We start from the raw sequence: 22,151 nt of genomic DNA on the forward strand, positions 1-22,151 counted from the left end.
TCGGTGCATTTTTAGCCATGTTACAAAATAGAAGGGCAGGTCAGATGCGGTCCCCAGCGGTTGGATCCCTGCAGATCTATTAGTTATCACCTATCCTGTGGAGGCCTTAACCAAATTCAAGAAAACGTAATGGTGGACACATGTGTACTGCCCGATTATTACATAAAATGTATACCTGCATGGTCTGAGAAGTAGTGTGAGCAACGCCTAACACATTGTGCCCATGGACGAGCTCTGTGCTCCTACATCTGTAGGTACCATTTTTAACATATACTGTTACTGATTCAACAGGACTGGCGAAGAGCACACGTTTCTCTTATATGTTTCGGTGAAGTGAGCCCATAGCAACCACTTTTTCTAATTTGTTGTGAAGGGACATGAGTCCTTAGCAATCAGTTTTTCTCATGTTTCCAGGGAAAGTGAGTCCATGGCAACCAGTTTTTCTCATGTTTCCAGGGAAAGTGAGTCCATAGCAACCAGTTTGTCTCATATGTTTCCAGGGAAAGTGAGTCCATAGCAACCAGTTTGTCTCATAATTTGAGATGAAAAATTAGTCCATACAAATCATTTTTTTTTCATATGTTTCCAGGAGTTGTTTGTCCATAGCATACAGTTTTTTCACATGTTTTGCCAGGAGAACAAGTCCATAGCAACCAGTCTGTCGCATATGTTTCCACGGAAAGTGAGTCCATGGCAACCAATTGTCTAATATGTTTCCACAGGAAGTGTAGCAACTAGTTTTTATCCTATGTTGTGAGGGGAAACGAGTCCTTAGCAACCAGTTTTTCTCATAGGTTTCCAGGGAAAGTGAGTCCATAGCAACCAGTTTGTTGCATAATTTGAGAGGATAAATCAGTCCATAGAAAGCTTATATATATATATATATATATATATATATATATATATATATATATATATATATATATGTTTCCAGGGGTTGTGAGTCTATAGAATACAGTTTTTCTCATATGTTTCCAGTGAAAGTGAGCCCATAGCAACCAATTATCTGACATGTTTCCACAGAAAGTGAGTCCATAGCAACTAGTTTGTCTTGTATTTGTTAAAAGAAACGAGTCCATAGCAACCAGTTTCTACCTTATTTGCCAAGATAAAATAATCCTTTAAGACTTAAATGGGTATTCCCTTCTCCAAGATCCTATCCTAATATGTAGTAGGTGTAAACTACATTTCTAATTGAAGATATTGGCTAATATTGATAATAATATTAGCCAATATTTTCAATTAGAAATGTAGTATAGTTCTTCTGATTCTCTGTGTCGCTTACCCCAGGTGCAGGGCATTGCGGTAGCTTAGGTATCCACGGTTACAACAGTTGGTTAGCTGTTAGTAGCTGTAGCCATGGATACCTAAGCTACTGCAATGCCTTGCATGTGATGTAAGCGACATAGCGAATCAGGAGAACTATACTACATTTCTAATTGGAGGTATTTGCAAATATTATTATTATTACACCTGCTACAAATTGTGATGGGATCTTGGAGATGGGAATAGCCATTTAAATGCTAGTGAAGTCCGTCTCATTCTCTTCCTGCTCTATAAATCATATGTTTGTAGTAACACATGTAGGTGAAGAACATTTTCTAATTACCATTTTCCATGTAGCGCTTTAGTTCAATGATGGAACATATAATGTGTGATTATTTTGCCCATTCCTCATCGTAACAGATACTGTAAAAATCTGGAATTTTCCTCCTGTGATATTCGCTATTTTTATTCCTCATAAATCAGGAGACGCACGATTACACATCCCTCACGTCTGCACAATGCGCCCATGCTGGGAGATATTTTAGAGCACCGGGTGGGTGGATTCTCTTTATGTTCTCTCTCTGGTCCTGAACGTCTCCGTACATAGACTGCGAGTACAGTATCTGCAACGCGCTGCACACGTGCCCTTCCTTCTTCTCATCGCGAGCGTCAGACATGACTGTCACATCTTTTACTATAGGCATTATCACAGTATTGACGTTTTCACCTACTACGACCTCCTGACATTGAACGGCTCCAAGGTCGCTGAAGGACACAAAGCTAGTTTTTGCCTAGAAGACACCAACTGTGGAAAAGGTATGTGCTGAAACATACGCCATAGCGCATCATATGGGTTATCCTCAAATAATCTACCAGATCCCATCTCAGACCACTGACCCAGAAGTTATTACTCCTGCAGAAAGTTCAATTTACTTCCTTTAAAGGAGACCTGTCACTTGCCATAAATATGTTGTTTTTTTTTTAAACTTGGTATAAATGCCGCTATTCTCCTGAATTCGGCGTTGTTTTTCTTTTTTCCCTGCTCCTCTCCGTTCATGAGATATGACTCCCTCTTCCCTGTACTTCAATGTAGTCTTCATAGCCAAAGGGGCATGGCCATGAATAACACACCCACAAAAAAAGAGCTGAGGATCACGCCTCCTTGGCTAACAAGACTAGATTTAAGTACAGGAAAAACGGGGCCATATCTCAGGAACAGAGAAGCACAGGAACAAAAGAAAAACAACGCCGGATTCAGGAGAACTGCGGCATTCAGATGAAGTAAAAAAAAAAAAAAAAACATATTTATCAGAAGAGACAGATCCTTTTAAGAGAGTATCTATGAACCAGCTTCAGTTAATTCTCCAATTAACTCAACATAAAAAAGTTGAATGGCTTTGAAGTTTCGCATATTATACAAGTACTAAGCTAAAGAAGAGAGCTAAATTTAATGCCCATATTATTCAGGTCCTAAGTTACAACGTTTGTCATAGTAAAGAGCAGAATTCACAATACTGTAGGCTTCAGAGCTGAACTCTACCAGCATTTTCATGTATGATGTTATGGTGTAGCCGACATCAAACTTGCTGACTTTCCAATTTCAGAGAGTGGACCTCTCGATAAAGGTCATGGGGCAAGTACAATGTTGGCCTTAACATGCTCTTACCATAGAACAAGCCATGTTGGGATGACAAGTTCATCTCTTCTCCTTTAAAAATGTAAAGGATGAGGAATAATGCCAGGAGAAGGCTATTTTTGTTTCAGTGAGACGGTGTCCCCTATGTGTAATGTGAGGAAAGAACCCACGGCAGATAACCTTATCATCAGAGGTCCGACAGCTGAAATTCACATTGATCAGTTGTGATCGCCAGGCCATGCTGTGGCTAACCACACGTTTATTCTGCAGCGGCCACTGCAGGAGAGATGTGGTATTACAAGTGGCCAACATATGCGGTTATAATAAATGTTTATGCCGAGTCCTCCAGATTAGACGTTATTGGAAATGCCAGGCGGGGGTTGTTCTAATGCTTAGACACTGACAAGTTAGTTGGGTTCGATAACTGTTTTTTTTTCTTTTTGTATTATTTTTTGTTCTTCTCATCCACTGTCCTCTCCTTTATATTAAAAAAGTATAGAAAACTTGCAACCTAACTGTTTCTCTAAAAATATGACTCTCTCAGCATTTTCACTTGTACTTTTTACTTTTATCCCACCTTTTAATATTAAGATGATAATTTTATGCATCGTCGCCTGTAAACTGGAATACGTCTCTTTCTCCTTTTCATCTCCTCGGCTAATTGCTACTACTTGTCTGAGTCGGGAATAGGAGAATCCTAAGCTGCACCTTTCATATATAACGCTGCCCTTAATATACAGGAATACAGAAGAGGTATGAGTGCGCCAACTTCGGGGAGCAAGGAATAACCGTGGGTTGTTGGGACACCTATCGGCACGACATCGACTGCCAGTGGGTGGATATCACAGATGTTCATCCCGGGGACTATATATTCCAGGTGAGAGGGTCTTGCATGTTTATGGATTAAGGCATAGCCTAACATTGCATTATGGAGTCCGGTAGCAAGAAATATTCCAGTCCAATCTGTGCTTGGTTCCCGCCATTAGGTTACACTTATTGTCATTCACAAGTGAGGGGCAAACCTATCACCTATAGTACTGATGTTCGGGTGTTAATACTTTTCAACCCACAAATAAAAGAAAAGAAAAAAAAAGTGCTTAATTACATGTGATTCAGTTTGAAATAGACAGAATGATCCTAAACTAAATTTTAAAATTTACAATGTATTTTTTGCATAAGTATTCACTCCCCTTTTTAGAAATATATTGCCCAAACTGTAGGGCTATATTTGAATAATTTAAAATATCAACTTTTCTGGCTAAAACACTCCCTAATTTTTAAAAGGAAGTGGGGTCATAATAGATTAATAGGTCATCAGTGGTATTGATGGGGGTCCAACGCCTGGGACCACCTCAATCAGCTGTTACAAGCTCCAACATATGGACATGTTCTGTGCAGCTCCATCCATTCCACGTGTAGTGGACACTAACAGGGTCAGCAGAATAGCTTCTATTCAAGAGAACAGGTGCTGCTCTGCAGGACTGGGCAGAGGATACTACATCTCCATTCCATGTGTTCATATCCATCCAGAGCTTGTCATAGCTGTTTTGTGGGGGTGTCTGGTCTCGGACCTCTATCTGTTGATGGGGGTCCAACACTTGGGACCACCTCAATCAACTGTTACAAGCTCCAACATATGGCCATGCTCTGTGCAGCTCCATCCATTCCACGTGTAGTGGACACTAACAGGGTCAGCAGAATAGCTTCTATTCAAGAGAACAGGTGCTGCTCTGCAGGACTGGGCAGAGGATGCTACATCTCCATTCCATGTGTTCACATCCATCCAGAGCTTGTGATAGCTGTTTTGTGGGGGTGTCTGGTCTCGGACCTCTATCTGTTGATGGGGGTCCAACACTTGGGACCACCTCAATCAACTGTTACAAACTCCAACATATGGAAATGGTCTGTGTAGCTCCATCCATTCCACATGTAGTGGACGCTCCTCGGGTCAGCAGAATAGCTTCTATTCAAGAGAACAGGTGCTGCTCTGCAGGACTGGGCAGAGGATGCTACATCTCCATTCCATGTGTTTATATCCATCCAGAGCTTGTAACAGCTGTTTTGTGGAGGTACCTGATCTCGGACCTCTATATGTCTGTTATTAATGACTTATTCTATGGATAGGTCATCAATATATTATAACCAGACAACCCCTTTAAGAGGATCTGTGAAATCTCCTGACATGAATTGCTTTGCTTATTTGTGTTTTCCCCATGAAATTCTAAATCTTTTCTTTAGAACTCTCTATTGTGCCGTCCCTCTATTGTTCCACCTGGACAGCATAACCTGGAGGCATAACCGATCACATACAGACCCCATAATAATCAATGGAGACCGTCTGATTCTGATTGCATCATTTGGATCAGTTTTTGACATTAAATCCATTTGTTCTGAAAAACAAAATACCAATGGAATTAGCAAAACACTTATGTGAATGAAACCTGTCTCCTTTGTCTTCTTCCAAGCTCCTCTGTGTTGATTTTTGACCACATCGAAGATCAGCTCAACCTTGATGTGGTCTGTGGTGAAAAATTAACTTAGAGGAGCTCAAAAAAGACAAAAGAAAGGGTTACAAACTCCCTCCGGAACTAGCTCACTGATGGATTCTAAGTAAGCTCATTCTGAAGCCAGGAATATACGATGTAACACTCCGGCTGTAGAATGAAAACAATGCAGAATTCTTAACGAAGCACAACTGCAAAAAAAAAAAAAAAATCTGTATTAGTGACATATGGGCAAAATTAGATCAGTTGTTAGGGGGCTGAATACTTTTGCAAGGCACTGTATAATCTTAGCATGCTCTCTAGGTCCAATCTGAAATAGGATCGGTTGCCCTACTCTGTGTCGGCCCTTGTTTCTATCCATGGGGTTCATTATGCACGTCTTTGCGATAAGAAGCGAGGCATAAAATGTGGATACTGTGAATGTGACAGATACTTTATTTCATGTTCACGTCTGTTCTATTTAAAGTTACAGGCTGTTTGTAATATCCTAGAATGAGACGATTCCACTGACATCTCACTGGTTACTTAGTATGCAAAAATGAGCGTTCAGCCGCCTGTTTGTCAGTGATTCCTGTGAAAGGTTCTGTACAGAATTTAGCATGTTTTGTTTGCTGACGAGCGATTATAGGGGCTCCTGGCCAAGACAATGTAAAGGTAGATCGGCTTTTCCCCAAATGGAAGGGTGCGAGCTGTAAACAATGGGTGGAGGGTTGGGTAAGGATGTCAGAGTGATTGGGCCAGTAATATTCAATAAATGCACAATTCTGAACCTTTCCTCCTTACTGAAAATATCCCCAGATCTGTGGCACAAGCTTTGTAATACACCTGATACTCTGTCGGGAGAGGTTTACATTATATGTATCTATATGTAGCCACCTAGTGGTTGTGCTGTGCATTGCAGCCTGTCGAAGGTGACGTTGGTTTCTAGTTTGTCGCAATATTGCAATGATTTTGCTTCTTGAGGCATTTTATGTCTTTATGCAAATTCTAGATAAGGTAAAGGTGGACACAACTATAGTTAGGATTTAGGGCCCATTAGGGTATAATGAATGTGGAAAAATGAAGACTGATGGGCATACATAGTTACATAGTTATTAAGGTTGAAGGAAGACTTTAAGTCCATCTAGTTCAACCCATAGCCTAACCTAACATGCCCTAACATGTTGATCCAGAGGAAGGCAAAAAAAACCCATGTGGCAAAGAGTAAGCTCCACCTTGGGGAAAAAAATTCCTTCCCGACTCCACATACGGCAATCAGACTAGTTCCCTGGATCAACGCCCTATCAAGGAATCTAGTGTATATACCCTGTAACATTATACTTTTCCAGAAATGTATCCAGTCCCCTCTTAAATTTAAGTAATGAATCACTCATTACAACATCATACGGCAGAGAGTTCCATAGTCTCACTGCTCTTACAGTGAAGAATCCGCGTCTGTTATTATGCTTAAACCTTCTTTCCCCCAGACGTAGAGGATGCCCCCTTGTCCCGGTCTCAGGACTATGAGTTAAAAGATCATCAGAAAGGTCTTTGTACTGTCCCCTCATATATTTATACATTAAAATAAGATCCCCCTTAGTCTTCGTTTTTCCAAACTAAATAGCCCCAAGTGTAATAACCTATCTTGGTATTGCAGACCCCCCAGTCCTCTAATAACCTTGGTCGCTCTTCTCTGCACCCGCTCCAGTTCAGCTATGTCTTTCTTATACACCGGAGACCAGAACTGTGCACAGTATTCTAAGTGTGGTCGAACTAGTGACTTGTATAGAGGTAAAATTATGTTCTGCTCATGAGCATCTATGCCTCTTTTAATGCATCCCATTATTTTATTTGCCTTTGTAGCAGCTGCCTGACACTGGCCACTGAATATGAGTTTGTCATCCACCCATACACCCAGGTCTTTTTCATTGATGGTTTTGCTCAGCGTTTTAGAATTAAGCACATAATTATACATCTTATTACTTCTACCCAAGTGCATGACCTTACATTTATCCCCATTAAAGCTCATTTGCCATTTATCAGCCCAAGCTTCTAGTTTACATAAATCATCCTGTAATATAAAATTGTCCTCCTCTGTATTGATTACCCTGCAGAGTTTAGTGTCATCTGCAAATATTGAAATTCTACTCTGAATGCCCCCTACAAGGTCATTAATAAATATGTTAAAAAGAAGAGGGCCCAATACTGACCCCTGTGGTACCCCACTGCTAACCGCTACCCAGTCCGAGTGTGCTCCATTAATAACCACCCTTTGTTTCCTATCCCTGAGCCCGCTCTCAACCCACTTACACATATTTTCCCCTATCCCCATTATTCTCATTTTATGTATCAACCTTTTGTGTGGCACCGTATCAAAAGCTTTTGAAAAGTCCATATACACTACATCCACTGGGTTCCCTTGGTCCAATCCGGAACTTACCTCTTCATAGAAACTGATCAAATTAGTCTGACATGAACGGTCCCTAGTAAACCCGTGCTGATACTGGGTCATGAGGTTATTCCTCTTCAGATACTCCAGTATAGCGTCCCTTAGAATGCCCTCCAGGATTTTACCCACAGTAGAGGTTAAGCTTACTGGCCTATAATTTCCGAGTTCAGTTTTTGCCCCCTTTTTGAATATTGGCACCACATTTGCTATACGCCAGTCCTGTGGTACAGACCCTGTTATTATGGAGTCTTTAAAGATTAAAAATAATGGTCTATCAATGACTGTACTTAATTCCTGCAGTACTCGAGGGTGTATCCCATCCGGGCCCGGAGATTTGTCAATTTTAGTGATTTTTAGACGCCGCCGCACTTCCTGCTGGGTTAAGCAGGTGACATTTAATTGGGAATTTTTATCACTAGTCATTTTGTCTGCCAAGGGATTTTCTTGTGTAAATACTGATGAAAAAAAGTCATTTAGCATATTGGCTTATTCCTCATCCTCATCCACCATTTCACCCAGACTATTTTTAAGGGGCCAACACTATCATTTTTTAGTTTCTTACTATTTATGTAGTTAAAGAATATTTTGGGATTATTTTTACTCTCTCTGGCAATGAGTCTCTCTGTCTCAATCTTTGCTGCCTTGATTTGCTTTTTACAGAATTTATTTAATTTTTTGTATTTATTTAATGCCTCCTCACTACCTACTTCCTTTAATTCTCTAAATGCTTTCTTTTTGTCACTTATTGCGCCCCTTACAGCTCTATTTAGCCATATTGGTTTCCTTCTATTTCTAGTATGTTTATTCCCATACGGTATATACTGTGCACAGGTCCTATCCAGGATGTTAATAAATGTCTCCCATTTACTTTGTGTATTTTTGTGTCTCAGGATATCGTCCCAGTTAATTGCACCAAGATCCTCTCTCATCCGTTGGAAATTTGCTCTCCTGAAGTTTAGTGTCCTTGTTTCCCCTCTATTACACATCTTTTTGAAGGATACATGAAAACTTATTATTTTGTGATCGCTATTTCCCAAGTGACCCCCAACCCTTACATTTGCTATGCTGTCTGGCCTGTTGGTTAATATTAGGTCTAGCAGTGAGGCGCCCTCTGCTGGTTGTCCTCATTTGAACTCGAGCCTGGGAACTTTCTAGGAAAGTTCCCATGCTCGAGGGACAACCAGCAGAGGGCGCCTCACCGCAAATGAAGGTAAATATAGGTCATTGACCTACTTTACTTTCATTCCCCGGGGTTTTACAGCCACGAGCACCGCTGCATTAGCAGAGCTCCTGGCTGTAAAATATTTTAACCCCTTCAGATGGATTTACATCGTGGGACAATACAGATCTTCGGAAGGTATGTATATTGTTGGTTTATTATTTTTTCTTTGTTACAGAGCGAGGGTCTTCAGATGGATTGAGCGTAGAATAAATTATTACAATAACCTTTGTGTTTATTTCATTAAAATACTTTTTAATAATGTGGTTTTTTTTACCCTTTACTACTATTGGATTAATAATGGATAGGTGTCATTATTGATGCCTCTCCATTATTAATTTGGCTTAATGTCACCTTACAATAGCAAGGTGGTATTAACCCTTCATTACCCCATATCCCACCGCTACACGGGAATGGGAAGAGAGTGGCCAAGTGCCAGAATAGGCGCATGTTCCAGATGTGCCTTTTCTGGGGGGGCTGGGGGCAGATGTTTATAGCCAGGGGGGGCCAATAACCATGGACCCTCTCCAGGCTATTAATATCTGCCCTTAGTCACTGGCTTTACTACTCTGGCGGAGAAAATTGCGCGGGAGCCCACGCCAATTTTTTTCCGCCATTTAACCCTTTAATTTAATAGCTAGAACGTCCAAATTTTGCACATATACACTACTAACATTAGTAGTGTGAAATATGCAAAAAAAATGGGGATATGAGATGGTTTACTGTATGTAATCATGTCTCATATCATGTCGGGTTTAGGAAGAAGATAGCAAAAGCCGGTAATTGAATTACCGGCTTTCTGCTATATCGCGCTGGATGAAATATTAATATATATACATATATGTGTCTACTGACATATATATATATATATATATATATATTTACCTATTCTATGTGTATACATTTATTCTACCTATTCTACTGTAAGCTGTCAGTGTGATTTTACTGTATACCGCACTGAATTGCCGGCTTTTCTCTCTAACATCGCTGCGTATTTCTCGCAAATCACACTGCTGGTCCGTGTGTAATCCGTATTTTTCTGGCTTCCATAGACTTTCATTGGCGATTTTTTGCGCAATACGGTGACAAATGCAGCATGCTGCGATTTTCTACGGCCGTAGAAAGCCGTATAATACAGATCAGTAAAATACGGCAGATAGGAGCTGGGGCATAGAGAATAAGTGTGCCGTGTGAAATGCGTGTTTTACGGACGTATTTTATGCGCTCATACGTCCGTAAAACTCGCTAGTGTGACGCCGGCCTTAAAGGGGTTGTCCAGGCTTGGGGCTCAAGGCTGCAGTCGATTTATGTGACTGCAAACATGTGAATTCTCACAGCCGGCACAGTGCGTGCCCCGTCAGGATTCTCCAGTGTCGGGAGCGGGCAGTCATGTGACCACAAGAACGTGACTTGCATACCGACTAGACGTGTCCGGCCTTACTCAATTCACAATATTGCACATCTAGTCGGCACATGACCGCATGTATGCAAATCCCATACTTGCTTCCAAAAAGTGACGGCAAACTTGAACCACACGGTTGGACAACCCCTTTAATGTTTCCAGTTGGTTATACAACTGATCATATGATCATCAGGAATAGAGTAATAGGGCGCAGATGGGACCAAACATCGAGCCCATATAATATAAGGGTGATTGAGAATTCATCAAGGTCACTACACGAGCATGGATGTGCCACACTAAACCACCACCATGTTACTCCTTTGTTGCTTTACCTTTTTGTTGTTTTTTTTGGAGCATTGCTTTTACTTAAAAACTTTCAGACAAGATTTCAGTATAAAAAAAATGTTCATTATCCATCGCATGCAATGTGCCATCCCGATGCTCCGTTTCTCACGCTGTATGGGCTGAGTTCATTGCACGGTCAAAGAGAACAGACGGGTGTAATGAAAAATCCACAAGAATGCATGAATATGGCGACACAGCGCGGCGATACAACCCATCTTCACCCGCAAGATTCGCTACAATGAATGGAGAAACACGAGACGCTTTGTACAAAAAATCTACTATATAAAGCTGAATGTGTGTGTATGTGTGTGTGTGTGTATGTATGTATGTCCGGGATTGGCATCTGCACCGTCGCAGCTACAGCCACAAAATTTTGCACAGTCACACGTCTGGACCCTGAGAGCGTCATAGGCTACGTTGTGAGGTGAAATTTTAACCCCGCGCTTTCCAATTCACCAAACAATTTTGCCCCTATCTACATAATGGGGAAAAAGTGAAATGAAAAGTGTTGGAGGCAAATTGACAGCTGCCAGATGTGAACAAGGGGGACTTAAAGAATGAGAGCGATGGCGCCAAAGAGTATATACCGTACAGTTGCTAAGGTGGGGCCCCGACATGGGATACTCATCACACACAGGGATATGAACACACACACAAAATGCGCCACACACTACCACGTGCTTGAACACATATACCACCCTCAGCACACATTTCACCACACATACACCAACCTCGCCACATAAAAGTCGAAACACAAAAGTCGCCGCTCAAAACTCACCACGCGCAAAACTCGCCACATGCAAAAACTAGGCTCACGCAAAACTCGCCACAAGTGCAAAACTCACCTCATGGAAAACTCGCCACACGCAAAACTTGCACACGCGGAAAAATTGCCACATGCACAAAATTTGCAACACATGCAAAAGTTGCCTCACACAAAACTTGCACATACTCAAAAGGCACCAGACATAAAACTCACCACGCACAAAGCTCGCCATGCGCAAAACTTGCTGCACACAACTTGCTACACTAACCTGTCACATGCAACTCGACACACAAAAAGTTGCTACACGCATGTTGCCACACAACTCATCTCACAAAAGTCGCTACATGCATGTCGCCACACACAACTCAACACACACAACTTGACAGACGAAACTTGCCCTAAAACACACACAAGTCTGGTATTAGCCTTCAAAAATAAAAATCTGATTAATAAGCAGACAAACTACAAGAGCAACAAATGTACCATATAGGAAATACGGCAGCTGTCAGTCACATGACCTGTCTATTATGTGTATGTGTGAGCTAATATATACTGCCAGGGGGAGGGCTTCCTGTTGGCTGGGGATTTATCAGGCTGCCAATTTATCTTACAAATACTGAGGTAAGAATACTGAGCAAATAACGTGTTAACGAGGTCTAATACAGGAGATCACACAGGTATATACTATATACAGGGGAGATGACACACAGATATATACTATATACAGGAGAGATGACACACAGGTATATACTATATAGAGGAGGAGATGACATACCGGTACATACTATATACAGGAGGAGATGACACAGGTATATACTATATACAGGAGGAGATGACACACAGGTATATACTATATACAGGAGCAGATTACCTACAGGTATATACTATATACAGGAGGAGATGACATACAGGTATATGCTATATATAGAAGATGACATACAGGTATATACTATATACAGGGGAGATGACACACAGGTATATACTATATACAGGAGGAGATGACATAAAGGTATATACTATATATAGAAGGAGATGACATACAGGTATATACTATATATAGGAGGAGATGACATACAGGTATATACTATATATAGGAGGAGATGACATACAGGTATATACTATATACAGGGGAGATGACACAGCAGGTATATAATATATACAGGGGAGATGACATACAGGTATATACTATATACAGGAGGAGATGACATACAGGTATATGCTATATATAAAAGATGACATACAGGTATATACTATATACAGGAGGAGATGACACAGATATATACTATATACAGGGGAGATGACACACCGGTATATACTATATACAGGAGGAGATGACATACAGGTATATACTATATATATGAGATGGCATACAGGTACAGTGGGGCAAAAAAGTATTTAGTCAGTCAGCAATAGTGCAAGTTCCACCACTTAAAAAGATGAGAGGCGTCTGTAATTTACATCATAGGTAGACCTCAACTATGGGAGACAAACTGAGAAAAAAAAATCCAGAAAATCACAGTCTGCTTTTTTAACATTTTATTTGCATATTATGGTGGAAAATAAGTATTTGGTCAGAAACAAAATTTCATCTCAATACTTTGTAATATATCCTTTGTTGGCAATGACAGAGGTCAAACGTTTTCTGTAAGTCTTCACAAGGTTGCCACACACTGTTGTTGGTATGTTGACCCATTCCTCCATGCAGATCTCCTCTAGAGCAGTGATGTTTTTGGCTTTTCGCTTGGCAACACGGACTTTCAACTCCCTCCAAAGGTTTTCTATAGGGTTGAGATCTGGAGACTGGCTAGGCCACTCCAGGACCTTGAAATGCTTCTTACGAAGCCACTCCTTCGTTGCCCTGGCGGTGTGCTTTGGATCATTGTCATGTTGAAAGACCCAGCCACGTTTCATCTTCAATGCCCTTGCTGATGGAAGGAGGTTTGCACTCAAAATCTCACGATACATGGCCCCATTCATTCTTTCATGTACCCGGATCAGTCGTCCTGGCCCCTTTGCAGAGAAACAGCCCCAAAGCATGATGTTTCCACCACCATGCTTTACAGTAGGTATGGTGTTTGATGGATGCAACTCAGTATTCTTTTTCCTCCAAACACGACAAGTTGTGTTTCTACCAAACAGTTCCAGTTTGGTTTCATCAGACCATAGGACATTCTCCCAAAACTCCTCTGGATCATCCAAATGCTCTCTAGCAAACTTCAGACGGGCCCGGACATGTACTGGCTTAAGCAGTGGGACACGTCTGGCACTGCAGGATCTGAGTCCATGGTGGCGTAGTGTGTTACTTATGGTAGGCCTTGTTACATTGGTCCCAGCTCTCTGCAGTTCATTCACTAGGTCCCCCCGCGTGGTTCTGGGATTTTTGCTCACCGTTCTTGTGATCATTCTGTCCCCACGGGGTGGGATTTTGCGTGGAGCCCCAGATCGAGGGAGATTATCAGTGGTCTTGTATGTCTTCCATTTTCTAATTATTGCTCCCACTGTTGATTTCTTCACTCCAAGCTGGTTGGCTATTGCAGATTCAGTCTTCCCAGCCTGGAGCAGGGCTACAATTTTGTTTCTGGTGTCCTTTGACAGCTCTTTGGTCTTCACCATAGTGGAGTTTGGAGTCAGACTGTTTGAGGGTGTGCACAGGTGTCTTCTTATACTGATAACACGTTTAAACAGGTGCCATTACTACAGGTAATGAGTGGAGGAAAGAGGAGACTCTTAAAGAAGAAGTTACAGGTCTGTGAGAGCCAGAAATCTTGATTGTTTGTTTCTGACCAAATACTTATTTTCCACCATAATATGCAAATAAAATGTTAAAAAAACAGACAATGTGATTTTCTGGATTTTTTTTTTCTCAGTTTGTCTCCCATAGTTGAGGTCTACCTATGATGTAAATTACTGACGCCTCTCATCTTTTTAAGTGGTGGAACTTGCACTATTGCTGACTGACTAAATACTTTTTTGCCCCACTGTATATACTATATATAGGAGGAGATGACATACAGGTATATACTATATACAGGGGAGATGACATACAGGTATATACTATATACAGGGGATGACATACAGGTATATACTATATACAGGAGGAGATTACACACAGATATATACTATATACAGGAGGAGATGACATACAGGTATATACTATATATAGGAGATGACATACAGGTATATACTATATATAGGAGATGACATACACGTATATACTATATACAGGGGAGATGACACACAGCAGGTATATACTATATACAGGGGAGATGACATAGAGGTATATACTATATACAGGAGATGACATACAGGTGTATACTATATATAAGGGAGATGACAAACATGTATATACTGAGGTGAAAATGAGAGGTGTGAGGTGAAAATGAAAAGGTGTGAGTGCAAAATGAGAGGAGTGAGGGAAAATAGTGTAGTGATTGGAAAATGACAGATGTGAGGTCAAAATGACAAGTGTTAGGGGGAATGAGAGGAGTGAGGGAGAAAATGAGAGGTGTGAGGGAGAAAATGAGAGATGTGAGGGGGAAAATTAAAGATGTGATTGGGAAAATGAGAGGCGTGATGGGAAAATAAGAGAAGTGACGTGCTATAACTAACCACAGATATTTACTATGCCCAGGCAACGCCGGGCTCTTCAGCTAGTACATAAATATAATCACTGACTACTTCAGTATAATATAATACAAGGCGCCATCAACCCCGTCATTCCACGTCTTTACACTTACAAGGGTGGCCATATTCTTTTGTTTATATTGGCCAGAATTACAGTTCGGGGTTCGTACCGGAGTCTAGCGATGATGAACTCTGAATACGGACTTCTCCCGGAAGTCAGAGAGAAGTCTGTGTTATTGTTCGGATGCTTAATAAAACTTCCACAGCCATGACAGCCATGCCAAGTATTGCCATGGATGTGATTGGCCGGCGCAACACGTGACTTGGCCTGTATAAACGCCAGATCATGGGTGGTGCCGCCATTAGCGTAGGGACAGTGTAAAATAAATTAGCCCCTTTAATTTTTAATGACCAGCAAAGGCAAAGCAGACAACTGGGGGTTGATATTAATAGATTGAGAAGGTCAATGGATATTGGCCCCTTCCCAGTATAACACCCGCTTTCAACTGTCTGCTTTCCCTTGGCTGGTTATTTAAAATATGGGGTACCCCACATACGCCTTCTGATTCAAAATTATTATTTTTTATATTCTATGCTATTTTAGGTAATTTCCTTATCCTCATTTGTTTGCAGGGTAATTGTCCGGCTCTTACCCCCATTTTGCTTCCTTTTTCAGCCATTTAGCCCTTACTGTTACCATTTTACGGCATGAAAGTTGGGGTCCCCATTGACTTATATGGGGTGATTGGGTTCAGGGTCAAGTTCTGGTACCCGAACTGAACTTTGGACTAAAGTTCGGCTGAACTCAAACTTCCATGGGTCCGCTCATCCCTAGCCACAAGGTATCTTGCTCTCTTCTTGGCTTATATACAGTGGTCTTCCTTGTTCCTTTCATATTCGCGTGTAATCCACCCTGTCTCACCCGATCTTCTTGCTACTTCTTTTCTCTGATACCATTGGATGCCCCCTAATCACCACCCTCTCTGGTTATTCCCCCTTTTATACGCCAGCATGGTTATCGTTACTTTTGTCCCTTCTGATGCTCCTCCATTTAGGTAACGTATCCAGAAATCAGCCGGTGCACTACCGTGTGTATTATTCTGATCCCTTATTTATAACGTCTCGGCCCCATTATTTCATCTTTCTACTTTCTTTACTTGCGCTTTATTGATTTTGTCTTGCTATTTTTGCATACACACCACATAACGCTGGATGCATACCTTATCCACATCCTCAGATAATATTTGCACACATCTGCATACATTACCATACCGTTTAACCAGGATACTACCGGTAGTTGTATTCCGCATTTTTCCATTTCTCATGTACATTATTTGTGATTGTACATGGGAGGACTGTCCAGATTCGCCCACCCTCTGGGATTATTATCTGCTTTACTACTACATTATTTATGCCCGACTATGACTTTTCAGTAAATATGTTAATACAGTGTATATATATATATATATATATATATATATATATATATATAATCACCATTTAGTATATTTTGCACAAAGTGTCTTGTGTTTTTGTTTTGTTCATTTTACCCGGGGAACGGTGGAAACGTCGTCACATGCATGTATTCTTGGTCACGTCCAGGGGCGAAAATATCATTGCTGCCGCCCAGGGTTCCAGGAGGCAAGGGGGCCAATACCACCTCCAAAGCAATGATTGCCTTGCGCCTGACTTAGAGGTTCTGGGGATGCCGGTTGACCAGGATCCCATCGGTTGGCCATGGACTAATGACGTGGCTGCTGGAATAGGCTCCGGCAAATTTATTTGCTTATCTTTACCTCTGTACACTGCAATCCCGCTACACTGCTTGTTATAGTGCGATTGACATATCAAAGAGAGTCTGACCTCCTCAGAATTTTCTTGGCAAGTGCAGCTTGGTATACTTGCACATTGCACATAAACCCAGGGTCAGAATGCCCTAGCAGCCCTCACTACCTTGGCGCATGCTTAGTGTGCCGACCTATACACTTAGCTTTACCGGGCATGCCCTAGAAGTGGGATTTGAGGAGGCCATGAGAACATGGGTGCCCTTGCCTGTGCTTCATCCACATGAGTCGGGTTGTAGTAGCAGAGTTCCGACCTGGCGCATGCGCAGTGCGCTAAAAATTTTCAGTCTGGCTTTACTGTTTTTGCCCAACAAACAGGTTTCCAGAAGATATTCTGGTCATATCGGACCCTCTTAGACTTGTCAATCGCGCCATAATGGATGTGATAACAAGACAGACATTGCCAAAAGACTAGTTGCAGATAATTAGTCTAGTGCATGCTCCAAAATGGGGTTTTTGTTTTTGTGTCTCTTTTAGAAAGTTTATATAGACGTCCATAAAAGTGGTGGCAGTTAAGTTGGCACACCGAGGGCCATTATGGGCCCTACGCTATGGATCTATGACTGGTCCAAAAAATCCACCTAAAGATGACAAAACGAGCTGCGGGTGCAATAATAACATACAAAAAGATGCGAGAAGAAAACGAGAAACGTGTTCAAATCCATTGTGAAAACCCCCGAGGTGACAATAAATCACCAGTCCAGATTTTTTTTTTTATGTTAGTTTGCAAGTTAGATGAAATAAATATGAGCCAACGCTTCTCCTGAGCACCGCATTACTCTTCATAAATCTATAGTCATTACCCACAATGTCACCGGGGTAGAGATACAATTCATGGCGCAGCTGCTTGATATATAACGGGCCCATTAACAGGATACTGTATGTGCCGACCTTGGGTCTAAGGTTTACAGCCATATTAGCAGATTGGTGGAATGGAATTCCTATCGAGTCTATTAGATTGCAGGATTTTATTTCTGACATTGTAAAATGATTAATATAAAGACGCGGCCGCTTCTTCCTCATTATTTATAGGTCGTACTGAACCCAAAATTTGAAGTTGCGGAATCAGATTTCAGAAATAACGTGATGAGATGTCGGTGCAAGTATGACGGCCATCGTATTTGGATGCATGGTTGTCACACAGGTAAGGTTGATTCTTAACGTTGGCTATGGGTGAAACGTGGCTACACCTTTATTTGTTGTATTCCCACCCCACCCCCATACACATGCACGCTCAGTTTGTTTTAAATGATGAAATTGGATTAAGTTGCTATCACATACCTCTTGTGCTGGCTTATCCTTTTTTTGAAGGATTGGGCATGTTGAATTTCAACATGTCCAATCTTTTTTTTTTTTTACCTCGATTGAATGTCACTGACGCATTTGAAGGTTTACTTTGTGTATGAGCTTAGCTTTAACCTTGAAGGATTGGGCATGTTGAAGTTCATCATGTCCGATCCTTTTTTCCTCAATTTGAAAGTCATCTAAAACCTGACACATATTAGGTTATTTACTTTGTGTGTGTTCTTATCTTATCCTTCATGAAGGATTGAGCATATTAAATTCCAACACGCCCAATCTTTTTTTTTTTTTTTTTATCAATTGGATGACATCTGAAAATCTGACAAATATTAAGTGTCCACTTCATGTATGAACTTAAGTGTTCCTTCATGAAGGATTGGACATGCGGAAGTTGAACATGCCCAATCCTTTTTTTTTCCTCTATTTGAATGCCATCCCAACACTAGCACATATTAGGTGGTTTTACTTTGTGTATAAACTTAGCGTATCCTTCATGAAGGATTGGACATATTGAAGTTCCACATGCCCAATCCTTGTTTCCTCGATTTTTTTCCCCCTCAATTTGAACGTCATCCGAACAATTTACTATGATCTACTTTGTGTATGATCTTATCCTACTTGAAGGATTGGACATGTTGAAGTTCATCATGCCCAGTTCATTTTTTTTTCCCCTGGATTTGAAGGTCATCTGAAATACTGACACATATTAGGTCATCTACTTTGTGTATAATTTTAGCTTTTCCTTCTTGACTTTTTTTTCTTCGATTTCCATCTGAATAACTAACACACAGTCTAGTTTGTGCATGATCTTCAGCACCATCCGTGAAGATGACCATTCATAATTTATATATGGCCCAGGGATACATACTGCGCCAAACTTTATTATTAATGAAGTCTGGTTCTATGGCATTCTTTTTTAGACATAGTAGGAGGTAGGCAGTCCTACAGAAATTACTGGGTTGACCATAGTATAATATGTATGGCCACTTTTATGTGGAAGGTAGCAAAACAGTAATGATAAAAAAAAATAGGCCCCTTTCACCAATATGTACCCAATCACCTGCACGCCACATTCCTGCTACCCCCATCTTATTTTTAGGTTAAATTTGTGAACACGTCTCTGTCAAGGTTATCACCACCTGTTAAAATGAGGTTCTCTCCACCTATTTAAGGCCCAAATAATGTGTTGCTGTTATTAAAACTCTCATAACTGTTGAACCCATGACACATGCCCCCGCTCATCTGGAAACAGGGTGCATGCTATCATTTTCAATAATAGAAAAAAGGAACTTATCTTACTCCATCCACCATGTAACAATGATGCCAGGATTCTAGCACCAGTGGGAATTTAAAAAAAAACATTCCCTCTAAAACATAGGACAGGTTTAATCAGTGTTGAAGATTTGTCATCGGGTCAAAAGTGACAAGTTTTTGCTCTTATTGTATTCCCACTGCTCCTCCGAGTATTCTTTTTTTTTTCTCTTTTCGTTCCTTCCTTTAAAATCCGTTATACAGGTCCAGAGATATGGGGCCTTGTTATTTGGTGCTTTTTATTGTCTTTACCGAGGGTGGCTTTGCTGACAAAGATAAATACGCAGAGCTGCATAAAGACACGCCCCCGAGGATCCTATAAGCCACACCCCATTGCTAAAGACCAATGAAAATTAGGTTCTGGAACCGTATGATGGATTAAAAAGGAAAAAAAAAAAAAAAACACGGAATCCTCAGGGGAACATCAAGAATGAAGAACAGATACTGGACATTTTTTGACCTGGTGATAGATCTTCTTTAACTATCTGGCTTCATGAAAATGCCAGATTCTTAAATGCCAGATTCTTAAAAACACATCATTGTTCTCTCTTTGTCTCTCGTCAGGTGATGCATACAGTACAGACCTGGAAGAAGAATTTGAGAGCCAGCAAAGACTGACGAACAACCTTGTGTAGACGCATCTGGTGTTCACGAAAAACTGAGTCGAAATTGATAATTTGATATAGAACATTGGACCCCAATCTTGCCCATCTAAAATACAGCGGGCCGGTCATGTGTCTCTACTTCATATAACGGCCCTGAGAATTCGTCCTGTGACAATCAACAAAAAGGGCAACGGAACTTGGGACTGGGAAGATCAGTCAACTATTGGAATTTTTTTAGAAGCACATTGGAAAAATTTACCATTGAACCTGACGGAAGACAAGTTTTTGGCGATCAAAAATGTATGAGACGTCCATTACACAATTATTTAAAAAAATGTGTCAGCCGAATGTTAATTACCGTCCTCTAGAGGACAGATCACGTGATAACTAAACTCTACCCAAACTAAAAAATTTGGGAAAATTAAGCCTCGATTTTTTTTTTTTTTACAATGTTTTTTTTTTATAATGTTATCTACATAGAAAGATATGAAAAATTGAAAATAACTTGTCTTCCTAGAAGTGGCTTCCAAATGGCTGCCTTTTCTAAGTCTACTTTCTTGCATGGATATCAGAACTGGAGTACAGATGATGGCAGTGATGGTTCAGGTCAGCCCGTGTGTCACTAAACTCTGGAAATAAACTGCTGCGGCCTGCGGGAGATTGTACTGATCAGCACAACACTCAGCGGACGAGAGAGGTGCCCCACTGACCCCTTTCATCTTTCACTGCCATCATCTGTACTCCACACGAGTATATACTGATATCAATACAGCTGAGGGCAGCAAATAGACAAGAGTTTGGAAACCACTTACATAAGTTTTATTTTTTGTTACAGAAATAAAAGACAAATCCCCTAATAAAGTGATTTGCAAAAGTTTAATAACTTTCTATGCCGGACAAAATTATTAACAAATGACTGGGAATTTACTTATTCTTTAATTACCCCACAAGTGTAGTATTTATAGTATTTATATACATTTTCACAACATTTTGTACTGATCGGAGTTTCTATTAAAGGTGCAGTCCGCATTCGTTATAAAACCTTTAGACAAGTAATCAAAACTTCATCAATACTACCAAATAAAACCTGCCGATGAAGACTATTACATAGACTATTTCACAAAGAATGAGAAATGTTTTTAGAAAAAAACAAAACAAAACTGAAGAGTAAAAATATTATACAAAAAGTTATCATGGCCGTGCTGTTTTTTTTTTTTACCCAACAAATAATTACATATATACTTTTATATTTGTAAGACATAAATGCATTGAAGGAACAATATATGTAGGAGCTAACATGGAACGCCCGCCAGGGCCTAGGGGTACTCGGTACCGGGTCCGGATGCTATTAAAGGGGTGGTCACGGTGGCTGCGACCCGGTCCGTGGCCATGGACGCCCAAGTAAAAGGGATAGTCTTTAAAAGGACTTATAAAGTGGTAAAAGTTTGTGATGCCACCTGTGGTGCTCGGTTAGGGGTGACCAACGCTGCTTAAAGGGGTCCTCTGGGGCGATGTTACTGCAGCATAGATGGTAACACATCCCACAGGTGAAGCTGGGTCCTCAGGGCTCCAGGTGTGTATGACAGGGATGATGTGGTGCCAGAATAAACAGAGGACACAGGAATACACTCTCTTTACCTGGTTTACAGGTTGTAGCAGACCACAGTCTAGGGTACCAGCAACAGGTGACAGTGGAGTCCAGGCAGCCTGAAAACGAGTAGAATCCTCCTTGACAGGTCAGTTAGGGAGCCTTCCACTATGCGCTGAATATTAGTCCCTTGCTGCCTGGGGCTTCCTGACAAGGTTCTCTTTTACTCTCTGTACTGGCAAAGTTCCTGCATGGTAGGCAACTTGAGCCGTTCCTTAGGGTCGCTTTCCACAGTGACGCCGGGCTCTGGA

General features: G+C 41.0%; 1 protein-coding gene across 1 annotated transcript in view; it reads left to right on the forward strand.

The window, feature by feature from the left end:
• Positions 1-21,443, forward strand: part of LOXL4 (lysyl oxidase like 4) — a 91,303-nt gene extending 69,860 nt beyond the window's left edge. The window contains exons 11-14 of the mRNA XM_069755026.1: positions 1,967-2,082; positions 3,643-3,779; positions 18,067-18,178; positions 20,212-21,443. Of these exons, the coding sequence (XP_069611127.1) occupies positions 1,967-2,082; positions 3,643-3,779; positions 18,067-18,178; positions 20,212-20,282 (436 nt within the window). The 3' untranslated portion in view covers positions 20,283-21,443. The remainder of the gene's footprint in view (positions 1-1,966; positions 2,083-3,642; positions 3,780-18,066; positions 18,179-20,211) is intronic.
• The last annotated feature ends 708 nt before the right edge of the window (positions 21,444-22,151 follow it).

The sequence above is a fragment of the Ranitomeya imitator genome, chromosome 2 (genome assembly GCF_032444005.1).
Source record: "Ranitomeya imitator isolate aRanImi1 chromosome 2, aRanImi1.pri, whole genome shotgun sequence".
Classification (NCBI taxonomy): Eukaryota; Metazoa; Chordata; class Amphibia; order Anura; family Dendrobatidae; genus Ranitomeya; species Ranitomeya imitator.